General features: G+C 41.8%; 1 protein-coding gene across 9 annotated transcripts in view; it reads right to left on the bottom strand.

The window, feature by feature from the left end:
- Positions 1–13243, bottom strand: part of camta1a (calmodulin binding transcription activator 1a) — a 363687-nt gene that overhangs the window by 142571 nt on the left and 207873 nt on the right. For all 9 annotated transcript variants that reach the window (XM_054797834.1, XM_054797863.1, XM_054797815.1 and 6 more), the window contains one exon: positions 8985–9120. In XM_054797834.1, coding sequence (XP_054653809.1) covers positions 8985–9120 — 136 coding nt within the window. The remainder of the gene's footprint in view (positions 1–8984; positions 9121–13243) is intronic.

Raw genomic sequence — 13243 nt, forward strand, 5'->3', positions numbered from 1 at the left:
CCACAAGGACGCAGAACACAACGCGCGTTCATATGCTTTAAAAAAAAAAAACATGCAGAATTGCGAGGGCTGCGATCCAACACAATGTCCTCCAATTTTGTCCCATTGTGTAATCAAAATGTCTGCTAAAAATGTGCTCAAAAAGTCCTTCTTACAGATCATTGGTTGATACTGTAGAGTTTGTGCAACTTTGCGGATGTAGATGAGTAACTGATGGATTAATGTATTGTAATGTACTGTCGTTGTTTATGCAAAAGGCACTGTGACCATCACTGATTCCCCACAGCAGAAAATCAGGTCGGTCCAACCATTAATGTTTACCTCATATTGTCCTGGATAATTCAGACCTACAAAACCATAACCATCCTGTAACTTAGCAACCGCTCACTCACTGCTGATTTCCTTACATGAGAGCAGAGGATTAAGACGTATAACCATGGTAACCATTCTTTTAAATATTACGAATACATTGGTTTTACCTCCTCCACAGACAGGTATCTTATAAAGGAAGTGACGGCTGCTGCGTGCGCTCCAAGGCAAGCTCACCAAATAGTGAATAACAAAGTAAAATTCCAGAACAGGAGAGAGAAGACAAAAGAAACTTCAAGTGATCTTTATAGCCCAGGTTACTGACTGTTATCTTACACACAGCCCATAACTTTGAATATGTACAGGTAAAAAATAATATTTGTTTTACATGACTCGTGATCTTAATTTCACAGTTGGCTTGGATCAGGGATAGAAAGGGCATGTATGTCAACACCTCTATGTTTAGTGCCCTCTCACATCTGTCTGGCAATCTTTAAATATGCTTAGTTCAGTTTAGTTTATTATTTATTTAACAGGGACATGTTGGACACACAGTCAGGAGATCTGAAAAATGTGGGTTCGAATATCCATTGAACATCTCTGTGTGGAGTTTGCATGCGTGTGTTTTCTCCGGGTACGCCGTTTTCCTCTTTGTCTATATGTGACCTGCAATTGGCTGGCGACCAGTCCAGGTTGTACCCCGCCTCTCGGGAACCGGGACTAACATCTCGATTCTCCCTCGATAGTTAATTTAAAAAAATTTTGATTCCTACTTTCAATGGCCGACCAGCAAACCGACCAAAAAAAATGGCCAATGAGGAAGAATCGGTAGAAAGCGTTTGTGTTCATGTTTTTTCACAAGGTTTTAAAAAATAAAAATAATTTGTGAATGTGTACTCCTATGTAAAGATACTTCAAAATATTTATGTTTAATGTCAATGGTTTGATATTTATATACTGTACTGGTTGAAAATAGCCCTGTGAGAAATTCATAGTCAAGTAATATATATAATAAGTTCATATAATTAAAAAAAATATCATGGACACATTCAGCTTCTTCCTACACCGTTTTAGACATGTGGAATTGTGAATTGTAATGTGAATATCCCAATGTAACTTGTAGGCATGTTCCTAATAAATTAAACTACACCATACCATGCTATTTTTAAATCACAGTTACCAAACATGCATCCTTCAATCGCAACTTCCGACTAAACAACTCAATTCAACAGACATACTGTAGATGCCACAATGCTACCCAGCCCAGACTAATCTATCCTCACCTTACGATACTAAGCTGGATCTTTGCATAGACAAAATATATATGTTTGATTCACAAACAAGCTATTGGTAAAAAAAATCTTGAAGGTCATGTGCTATTGGAAGCCAATATTATACAGCAACCAGCATGTAGCATCAACTCCATTCCAGCCTTTGCAACTAATGTTTTGACATTTGTCTTCATTATTATCAATGAACAGAGGCGATTGAGTCACCAGCATGCTCCATTAGCTTCCTTCATTGCACAGTTGCACAGCTGAAATCACACATTAGGGTGGATCCAATGTGAAATGACAAGTTACGGGTGCAAAGGACACAGCAGCTGATAATTTAGGCGTCAGAGCAGGGGATGGAGGGATGGTGGGGAGGTGCCAAGGCAGAGGTGGGATTTAAGGAGTTAGCCAAGAACTGTAATGAATGTAAAGTTTTTGTGAGAGGGAGGGGGGCATATGGTAGAAGCAGCCCAACATACCTTGAGAAGAAAAGCTCATTTCAATCAGTATAATTAGCCTGTGGTAATGAAATAAGTCAGAGGCACTGCCACCTTCACTTAAGAGAAAATCGATCTACGTTTGAGGGAGTTTATTAAAGCTCGGGAATAATGGGGAGATAGGATAGACTGGGTGGGTGGGTAGGCGGGGGGGCAAGCACACATTAACAGCTAATCAGCAAAGAAGAGATAGCAACATTGGCGTAGAACATGGGTGTCCAAACTTTTTCCACCGAGGGCTGCATACTGAAAAATGAAAGGATGCAGGGGCCACATTGATATTTGTACACTATATGTTTTTTAATATATATAAATGTATATATATATTTTTGTAAAAAGGTTCAATGTACAGTATAATTAAAGACAAAGCTTTGTGTTACTTGTTAACAGTATCAACATCCAAGCGTTTTCTCTTGACAAAGCGCCTTTAGCTTTATTTTCCCCATTTTGGATGTGTAATTATATTTCTACCATGTTTCGCGGCCCAATAAATAAAGAGCCGTAAGCCGCCAATCGCCCGTAGACCTCACGTTGGACATCCCTTGACTAAATGAAGAATGAACAAACATGTTCTACTAAACACTGTGCATAGGTTTGTCACTGTTAAGCTTCCATACAATGAGTGTTTATGAACGACGAGCTAGCATTTTACATAAAAAAGTGGACGTGTTGCTTCTGTTACTCAAACCATGCAACTTGTCAATATTGTGTGCTGCGAGTGTCATTGGTACTGATACTACCGCTACAACAAAGATGGCGTGAGCTCAGCTAATTAGCTCTAACAATGTTGTATGCGCGTACTGCAGTCCCTGCCAGCCTGCGTCCGGACGCGCCACACCTTCTCCCGGCTTGAGCCATTGCCCGGTGGAGGGGGAGTAATGCCGTGCATTGATTCAGCCTCAAAGAAGCATCTCTACACATATAGGGTCCTTTTTACACTTATTTTACCACCACAGAGTATGTGCTTTTTGTGTCAATGAACAAAAGAGACGGACAGAAACAGAAACGAAACATAGTCGCGTTACAATTCCAATCGCTTTTATAACAAGCAGCAAACACAACACCTTGTAAACACACTCAGCCTGAGTCGCACCAACATGCTCTGCTAATCCACAGTTCCACTCACGCTAGCTGACGAGACACTGTTGCCAACTCCTCAGTTGCTTGCTATTACGAGTGCACCTGAACGCCTCACAGCGCAGAACGCACAGTCAGAGAAGAAAGAAGGAGACAACGTTTCTTCATTGCTCTGTGTGAGTTATATGAACAAATACGTAAGTTTGATGATTATGTTGTGCATTAAAAGTGTTTAATCTTGAAGATTGAATTTATGTTGGTGTTCCAATCCTTCACTGTGTAAACCATCAATTAATAAAATAACACAAAATAAACACATCATTCTGCTGCAGCTACAATTTTCAAAAATGTAATAAAAATATATCCAACTCAATATTAACTTTCTAGAACAATAAACAATAAACAACAATAAACATGTACTTTGAAGTTTAAAAAAAAAAATGAAAAAAAAAACAACGGCTGCCGGCAGTGACATCACAGAAGTGCGCCGGCGACGATGCCTTGTAAGGTGTGGGTTGACGTGTGCTATGTTTGACTCCGCATGCTGCAAACATGCTACGGTAACCTTCTAAATAAGCTTATAAATAAGCTTACACTTATTTTTGTGTTGGAACCTGAAATGAGTGTTATGGATGTGAAACGAGACAGACAGAAACACTAAGTGTGCACCCTCGATGTGTCGCAGGGTTGATAGACTGTTGCATGGGAACCGGAGTAGATGTGTACATTTGGTTGTAGTTTGGACACCCCTAGCATAGAAGCTTGAGAAGAAGCAGAAAGTACGTTTAGTTTAATGTAAGTTTGTCACCAAAAGAGGAGAATGCACTCCTACGTCACAGTAAGAAGGCAGGGGATGCTAGAGCTACAGTATGCACGATAAGGCAAAAACTCCGATTTGAGATGACATCATAGGTGAATGAAACCAATGAACACTTGCTGCCACTGAGGCCCCTGACAGATTGGTGACCACCGGATATACCTGTGAAAGGGTGACAAAAGACCCTCATGAAAGTTTGGGTGGGTATACAACTCTGGCTCGGTGGGCCGGGGTGAGATAATCACTGACGGACATCTCTCCTCAGGTGACCCAAATGCATGCTGTGTGCTGCAGGTGCTGCTTGCTCATTTATCCAGCCGTCTGGCCAACTCACCTGGAGTGATGTGGGAGACGTCAGGAAGGCAGGCTGCTATTTCACGGCCTGTTAAGCGCTAATTCCGCAACATGCCCTGCGCTCCAATTTTAGGGAACAGGGAGCATTACCACCCAGCTCAAGGTTCTGTCTGTCTGGATGGTGGACTTGGAGGGTAGTGGAGGGTGGAGGAGAGAAAGGGCAGTAGGGAGAAAGAGAGGTAGAGGAGAAAACAGGGCCATGACATATTTGGTGAAGAATTAAAAGACTGAGAGACACACAGGGGAAGGAAGAGACTTAACACAGTGAAATGTAGAGATCGAAAGAGGAGGGGGAGAAGCGTACACGGGTTGCTGAGCCAGCACTGCAAAGCGGACAGGACAGACATCTACTTTTTCCATGCTAGGCTGCAGCCCCCAGAAAATGCCTCAGTCTCAGAGTTCCTCATGTCCTGGAACACGTCACTGAACATCAGGAGCTTGAACCATGTCTTCCCTGTATGCTAAACTTGGCCCATGTAATGTCTTTGGACTTCCCTGAAGCACTGGAGTATGATAATCAGAGGAGCGACAGAACAATACGGTGTGTGAGCATATAAGGAATCTGAATCCTAGGAAAAAAAAGACACCCATAAAGAGGAGGTAATGTTTTACTGCTGTGGGTTCATTCGTTATATGTTTGATGGTGTGTGCTATCACGTAACGACTTTTACCATTGCTTACCAAATTTTAGTGCACGTCCAGATAGGGGATGGAGGATGTTTTCATTGCTGCTCGCTGGTTGGTAATTAAGCAGGATTACACAAATGATTTATTTATTTTTTTTAGAAATTTCCAAATAACTTTGTTGAGGGGGTGAGACAAAAGCCAACAGAAACTACTGACTAACAATGTGTATAGAGGAATGTATTTTTACTAGGGCTGTCAAATGATTAAAATGTTTAATCAGATTAATCATAGTTTACAAATTAATTCATCATGATGAATCGCCATTTGCAACTGTTTTTTTCAGCAGAAAGATAAGGGTGTACCCCGCCTGTCGCCCGAAGTCAGCTGGGATAGGCTCCAGCATGCCCCCACGACCCTAGACAAGAGGCATAGACAAAGATGGATGGATGGATGGATAAATGACAGGACACAATTAGACATGTTTAACATAATGTATGTATTAACAGCTCCAAATGAGCTGAAAATTAAAATCCAGCTAACATACAACACACGACAATACATTTTGTTTTTCTCTTGCATGTAGCACTGCAATTCCCCTACAAGCTGATTTTACAGGTATTTAGAACAGTATTGTGATTTTCACACTCAGTACAATAAGAATAGTAAAACTAAGAGATATCACACTTTTATCCTACGCAATTAAATTGGACCATCTTAGCCATTGCTGTTGTCTGCGTGGAAAATAGAAGATTGCTTGAATGCATTTGTATTTGTCTTGTTGTTAGGCTACTCACTGATGTCCAGTGGTCTCCTTGTGATCACATGCTTTTGTTATGTTGATAGTTGGAGTGTCCATGGAGGTGGACAATGAGGAAGTGTTGTTCTGAGGATGAATGGAGACGTGTTTGGGAGTTATAGATACATACGTCGTGTTCGAATTGCATTGCTGTTGATGTTAAAGTATGAATAAAGTTTAAAACAAAAAAAAATATTTTGGATGTCGTAGTTGACATCCATCCTCCATCATAAAAGAGAGCTGTTAATTTTTCAGTTGAATAACTGTTGTCAATCTTTGTAATTCACATTACCACCGCAGGACTTGAGTATTCATGGTTGCAAATTATTACTGCGGACATACATGTGGGAGGTCTGCACTCTCTTTTTTCATCCATCCATTCATTAATTTTCTACACTGTGTGTCCTCGTTAGGGTCAAGGGTGATCTCTGACTTTGGACAAGAAGCAGGGTACACCCTCAACCATGGGTTTCCAAAGTGGGGTACGATGGGAGTATGTGAATAAAAATGAAAAAAAAAAAATTACTGCCAAACACTCAAGGAGGATGCAGCAAAAAGGAGACAGAGCATGAAGTTGTCAATTGCTCTGTGTGCATTATATGAACAAATATGTACATTAAGAGTGTTTAGACTGAAATAAAACACATGTAGAATAATTACTTACCTATTTAGCAGTGCTCATGTGAAACTTTATCAAAATGAACAAAATACACATTTTTGACCCGGAATCACCATAAAATTAATTAAACAATAATTATGTTCAACATTCAACAAGTGAATTCAGGTAAAAAGGTTGATGTTTTTACAGTAAGTGTGCAGGAGTAGGGGGTACATGGCTTCAGGTCAAATATCTTAAGGGGTACGTGACTGTAAAAACTTTGGGAACCAATGCCCTAGAGAGAGATGTTCCAAATAGAGATCGGAACCCTTGATCTCCTGACTGTGAGGCCAACATGCTAACCGCTTGTACACACCAGCTACGTGAAAATCCAAATCGAAAATGCCTTTAAACAGAGTAGTACGTAGAAACCGATAGCTTTGTTCTCTCTAATACAGAAGTCATAAGCCAAGTCATTTGTAAGTATGCACAGCAGAGCATGACCAAGCATGGTGGGTCAGATATCCCAAAACTGGCAGGCTACAGCAACGATGAATCACTTTTCAGTTTGTTCAATATTAAAAACCTAACTTGGATGTATTCAAAGTCTTACGCAAACCAGAACAAGTAGGCAGTCTAATACCAATTTTTCTTTTACTCAAAATGAATTGAAACTTTTCAAGAATCGTTGTAGCCATGTTCACAGAGGATAGGTGTTGACTGTATCATGCCTACGGAGGGAGACTATATGACCTGCATCTTTTTACAGTATGCAACTGAAATCAATCAAACATATGTTGAAGTTCGATGAATTTCATTTGGGAGGTTGACAAACTTCCAGGACAGAAATACTGTACCTGATAAAGTCATGACCAACAGTGTTGTGTTTTGAAGCCATTTTGCAAATTGGGCGAGACTAAAAACACGAGCGAGTTACAGTTTTTTAAAGTCTCCTTGCTCGAATCAGTGAACAGTCATTGTGTTTATGTGTATGGCTTATGCTTTGGCACACCTTTCATTTGAAGGTGCATTGGGTTGTTGCTATGCATAGTCAAGCATGTAAAAAACACCTCATGTATAAAATATAAATGTTATTAATTTCATAGTCATAATTGGAAGATATTGTTAGGTGAAACAGTCAAACCACCCAAGCATGAAGGCATACTGTATGTACCCAATGTACACTTGGGAACAACAGGAGTAAAACAATGCTTACTTTAAAGTTTGCCCACATTTCTGCAATAACAATCAATATTTGTATAGTCGGTGAATCAAGTTTTATGGGATAGGCTCCAGCTCACCTCTGACCCTGATGAAGATATTTCTGCATGAGCGTGTACTTGTATGTGTCCGACCTTATTCTTGTGAAAACAAGTTCACCTATTAAATCAAATTTGAACAGAAACTCATATAAACCCATTTATAAGTTAATACAGCCATACTGATACAGGTGAGCTGACTAAATCCTACATACTGGTGAAACTGTCAGATTCTGTAAAAATATGTAAGAGCTCAGACAAATGTATGTGTAAAATCCCAGCTGGTTGTTGGACCACTGCAGGACCAGCGATGACACCGAGCCATTTCCTCAGAGTGACAAATATCTGGAGGACTGCAAACACAGAGCAAAGCCCCTGCTGGGAGAATGCCTGAGCTTTGTCTATGTCATACTGTGTGACACAAACACCACAGCCTGAGGTGTGTGCTGCAAGTCATGTTTGTGTGTGTTTCCATGGGCACACATAAATCACAAGTCTAGACACATAAATACATCTGCTGTACATCTCCACTCCTGTTCCAGAACCCAAACTTCACACTATTGACAACAAGGAAAGCAAAGTTTGGCGTCGAGTGGGATGGCTGATAAATCAGCCTAGCTGCCTTAACATCGTATGCTACCACCACAGATCAAACAGAAATAAACTGGGGAGAGCCAAAAATAGATGCAACTGGGTGTTTTATAGCTTATGTGGGAGGTGACTTGGAGTGGGGTGAGAGAGTGCTTGCTGCTCAGTACTGCTTTGAACAAGCAAGATTAATGTAGGCTCTCTGGAGCAACGGCAACATCCAGAGTCTTAATAAGGTACAAACAATCGGCTCCACTCCACTGGTTTCCTAGGGAAAACTATTGTTGTGCTGCATTGTCTCCTGGTGAGGCTCCTTGGAGACAGCAGCATGCGACTGTCTCCATTACCGACCAGGAAGAGCTCACTGATGGCAAAAAGGTTGCCTCTCTCCAGACCCAAGCCATGTTTCCACCAAGTTCAGCTTGCCAAGGATCTGTAAATTCTATCATGACCAGATGGCAAGTGCTCTCAAAGAGGAACACAACACTGTGAACTATAATGCAGGACTTTGAGCATATTATTTCTTGGAATGTGCTTGGAATGTGTGTATTTGTTAAAAGAAAAAATGAATCTTTGAAACGGGGTGTCTATCTCTGCTCTTTAGGTACAAGACCATTGAGGTTGGTTCCGCAACAGAAGAGTTTCAAGGGGGTCTCTTTCAGAACTTTATATGATCAAAAAATAAACATTGAACTGAACCTTAACAGCACAACTTGGTGGAAATGTGGCTAAACAGACCTCATCGTCTTCCCATAGCCGTGCACCCAAGCTCTAGCCTGCAGACTCACCTCAACTCCTTGCACTTTCAGCTTCATGTGATCCTCCCGTGTAGTCTTCCCATCTTTCCTCTTCTTCCAACAGTAGCCATCCTTTCTGTACTTCACTTTCTTGCGATTGTACAATATCATCGACCCATTCTGTGGCCTGCATCCATGGAGACAAGACAGAGACCAGAAGAAAATGTGAATAATTGTCATGCAAAGCCACTTCACAGGCAGTCATTCAGGAATCACACCGAAGGCATGTACCATAAAAGAAAATGCACCAGTGACTTTAATGATAGATTTTTTTTAATGGTTTTTCAGCTGGCAGTGAATAAAGCACTTTGCAACATGCACATCGGAACCCGTGTATGTGTAGGTCTATGAGAAGCTTCAATGACTCTTGTTCACCCAGAGTAAAATGCATGAGTGCCACACGTTCTTCCTTATCTTTCATTCATCCAACCTAAATGAGTAGCGGTGTTGGAAGTCCCAAGAGAGAAGACAAGATTCTCCTTCGCACTCCATTCATAATTCATTCTCCCTCCACCAGACCACAGCCTGGAGGCTCATCATGATATAATGTAACTATTTGATGATAATCTGCCTTTCTGCTTCGATTTGTAACATTAGACATTTGGTGCTCAGTGTTGAACATTAGCAGAAAGTGTAACATAAAACATTTACAACTCACTCAACAATTACAGAGCAATTGGACAGAGATGTGTGTGTGTTTGTGTATTGTGGCTCGGCCCCGTATCACAAGGATGAATCTGTGCATATGCCACACTTGCACATCAGTTTAACACCCAAATGCTCTTTTCACAAAGACACACACACATTCTGCACTCACAGCTGCTATGTTTTGGAGCACTCCCAAATGAGAGCGCACAGTGGCTTGCTGTGAATGAGCAGGAGAAGGAGAGAGAGAGAGAGAGAAAGTAACATCCAGTCAGCTGCTGGGCCTGGTTACCTTTGAGCTCATCACTCACATGCATAAACACAGTACACACACACACACACAAACACACACGCCTAAACAGAGAAAGTCTCATCAAAGCGAAGAACAAAAGCCGGGTAGATTTTTGTCTCAAGGAACAATTTCCATAATAAGAAACCCCAACGATTGTTTCCATTGTTTTGTTATTTATTTATTAAATTCTGAAATGTTTATTTATAACGGCGTGCAGCATTTTGCAGGAATGCCTTTGGGGGCCAGGGTGCGTGTTTATCTTAGTATCACTCATCAATCACTTCCTCGGCCCATTCTCAGGGGCCAGGATTGGGGGGGATAGGGCTCCCCGCAGTCCCTCCTCTGTGGCCCCAGACAACACTTTCTAATGAGAGATGCCACTCACACACGGATGCGCTCCATCCTTACTTTGTACTTTTTTCCTTGCGACTTCCACTCTCCACCGACTTCTATTTTTGCCCTTAGTCAACTCTGAGCCAAGCGCAGGGGAACATCTCCTTCTCTCCCACTTCTCCATCTTTAATCTATCTAAGGATCCTTGACCTGCACCCCCTGCTATCTCCTGCTCATGACCCTCCCTCGTTCACCACCCAGCATACTTTGCTGCAAAAAAAGCTGCCTTTTATTGGTCGTTTTGAGGAGAGGAGGTAAGGCTGTTTGGGATCCTAATTGTGTTTTGGAGGAGTTTACACTATCATTAAGGAATTGAAAGGAAGCATCGTCATAAACTTTGCTTCAAACACAGGTACTTGTGCAGATTTGCATCCTTCATGTCAAATGAAGGACACTCATTAGACATAAGCACCCAGCACCGAAACAGCCACATAACAGCAGGATAGTTTCGTTTTTTCCGATATCATTCAGGGTTTTTGCCCTTCAAGAGATACAAGCAACGTGTACTCCTCAAAACATAGCCCTGCGTGAGACAAAAAGATGGGCACGGATGAGATAAGGCAGAAAATCAAATGACACAGGGCTATCTGATCTCCTCCAGAGCTCTGAAAATTGGGGTGAGGCTTCGGTGTCAAAGGCTCCACGCCATTTTTATCAGCTCAGTGCAAAAACATATTCTCGCAGCTATTTTGGAGGGTCCGTTAGGTAGATGCTCTTTTCAATTCAAGGCACTTTGGATCGAGAGGAGTGAGCCCAGACACCCTCTGAGACAGAGGCCAGTCTGAAATGAATGCTTTGGCAACATTAGGTGTCTCCTTTCCCTCCTGCTGTCTGTAACCTCTCCCTCCCACTCCTTTCGTGCCAATGTATGCGTAGTGGATTCAATTAATCTTATCAGAATTCTACATATTTATACATGAGAGGGGAAAGCTAAATTCTCTGTTATCATAGAAGCGTGACAGGAGGCCTTCTGTCTCAAATGCCTAAATGCGCCAGATTAATATGGAAATGTGAACCTCAGACCAGCTCCACAGCTGCTTCTCTCCTCTGTGGACTTTGCAGTGATAATAAGCTTTACCCTCAGGATGGTGTTAGGCCTTGTTCACCCCTTTGGGATTCATACATTTACCCAGGTAATGGCATTCGCTCAATCACATTTGTTCATTTGAGAAAGTCAGAGGAGGGTGGGTTGGGGGTGTTGGGGGTAGTTTGGCTTTATGAGGATGGTGACATGCTCAGCATGCATAATAAAGCCAAAGAAGGGGACCCCTGGCCCACTTCTCATGGATTGAGCTCAACTTTCTAAAGGCCAATAGGCACCAAACTGATGAATGGGGGACTGATTCTTGTGTTCCAACATGGATCAGCAGGGAGAAATCACAGCAAAACCCTCCAACATGGTTTGCAAAATCCTCTACATATGCATTCCCTGGAAGTGCACAGTTGCTTCAAAGCCAAAGAAAACAAATCAAACAAGCATTTTTTCTATTAGCAGAATCAAAAACACTCAGCAGTTAAAGTCAATACACGTGTAGTTGCACAAATGTATTGTTTTTGGGTGGTGTGCTATAATGGTAAGAATTCACATACGTTCATGTTTTTGTGGTGGCCTGCAACTAATTCATTTTGACCGCCACAGATCGATATGGCACTACTTATTAAGAATTTTCCATTTTTATGCACGTTTATGTGGGGATTCTTTTTTGAAACTTTTTACTTTGAAAGCGTCACTTCCGGTTCCGATTTGCACGTGTGTGTTAGAGTAATGCTTTTCTCTCGGCTGCTTTCTTTGATATGCGGTGCGGAAGTCATTGCCAATGTAAGTTTTTTAACGCTTCAAGAGATATTTTTGAAGCATCAATGGCTTCTCCTAAGTTCTTATGTTCTGATATCATTATGTGACAGCAGTGTTCATTTCGTAAATAGCATCTGACTGCTAACCAAATTAGCTAATACTGCTAACCTGCACATGCCTAAGACTACAGTTGAATTGACACTTATTATATGCAAGTACTGTATATTTGGTGCCATTGTTTATATTTATATTCATTTTACATATATATAAGATAGACATTAAGTTTATGTCACTAAAGTAATGCACCAAAGTCCACAATTATAGTTGAGTATATCTCATAAGTTTCTGTTCTCCATACACAAGACTAAGAGATTAGTAATCAGCACTACCTGTTAGCCGTCCTCATAAACACATTATGATGGGACTCGTTGGGGAGGTGGGGGTATGCGCAATGGGTGGGCGGGCGGGGCGTGTGATCCAAAAAAAAAAGACCTGTACATGCGCATACAAATTTTACGATGACGTCATCTACAGCCCTGTGGGAAACACTGATTTCTGTCAAATGAGTCACAGAGAAATCAGATATTTCTCTCTTGGTGATCTTGTTTAGCAGTAAAAGCTGGGCTCCCGCCCTCCTTTTCCCACTCGGCCCCATTCCCTATGATGCCCTGAGTTTGATTAATACCATGCATGCTGTTTTTCTCTCCCGCAAGCTCAGCTGGCAGTATCTGAGGAAAGGAAGCGGAGAGGATAAGAAGAGGAAGATGAGTGGTACTCCATGGAGGCTTTGGAGGTCGGAGGGCAAGCTGGTTTGGGCCTACGGTGGCTCGGGAGGGGGAAACACATGCTGTTCTCAATTACCCATCGAAGCCTTCAGAAATCTCAGCCTGTAGCGTAGTGTGTCAACAACAACAACACTTCCACCTACTCATCCAAACACTTACACACATGCGCACTCCTCCTATTGGGGTCTCACACACACAAACACACGCATACACACACGCACACGCTGACCCGAGTAAATATGAGACACAAATATGCCCTTGGGCACTCATGCACTCCCACACTCCAAGTTGCTGGTAACCCTGTTGCTCCATGTGGGGATAACATTAATAGCAAAAGGAG

The sequence above is a fragment of the Dunckerocampus dactyliophorus genome, chromosome 1 (genome assembly GCF_027744805.1).
Source record: "Dunckerocampus dactyliophorus isolate RoL2022-P2 chromosome 1, RoL_Ddac_1.1, whole genome shotgun sequence".
Taxonomy (NCBI): domain Eukaryota; kingdom Metazoa; phylum Chordata; class Actinopteri; order Syngnathiformes; family Syngnathidae; genus Dunckerocampus; species Dunckerocampus dactyliophorus.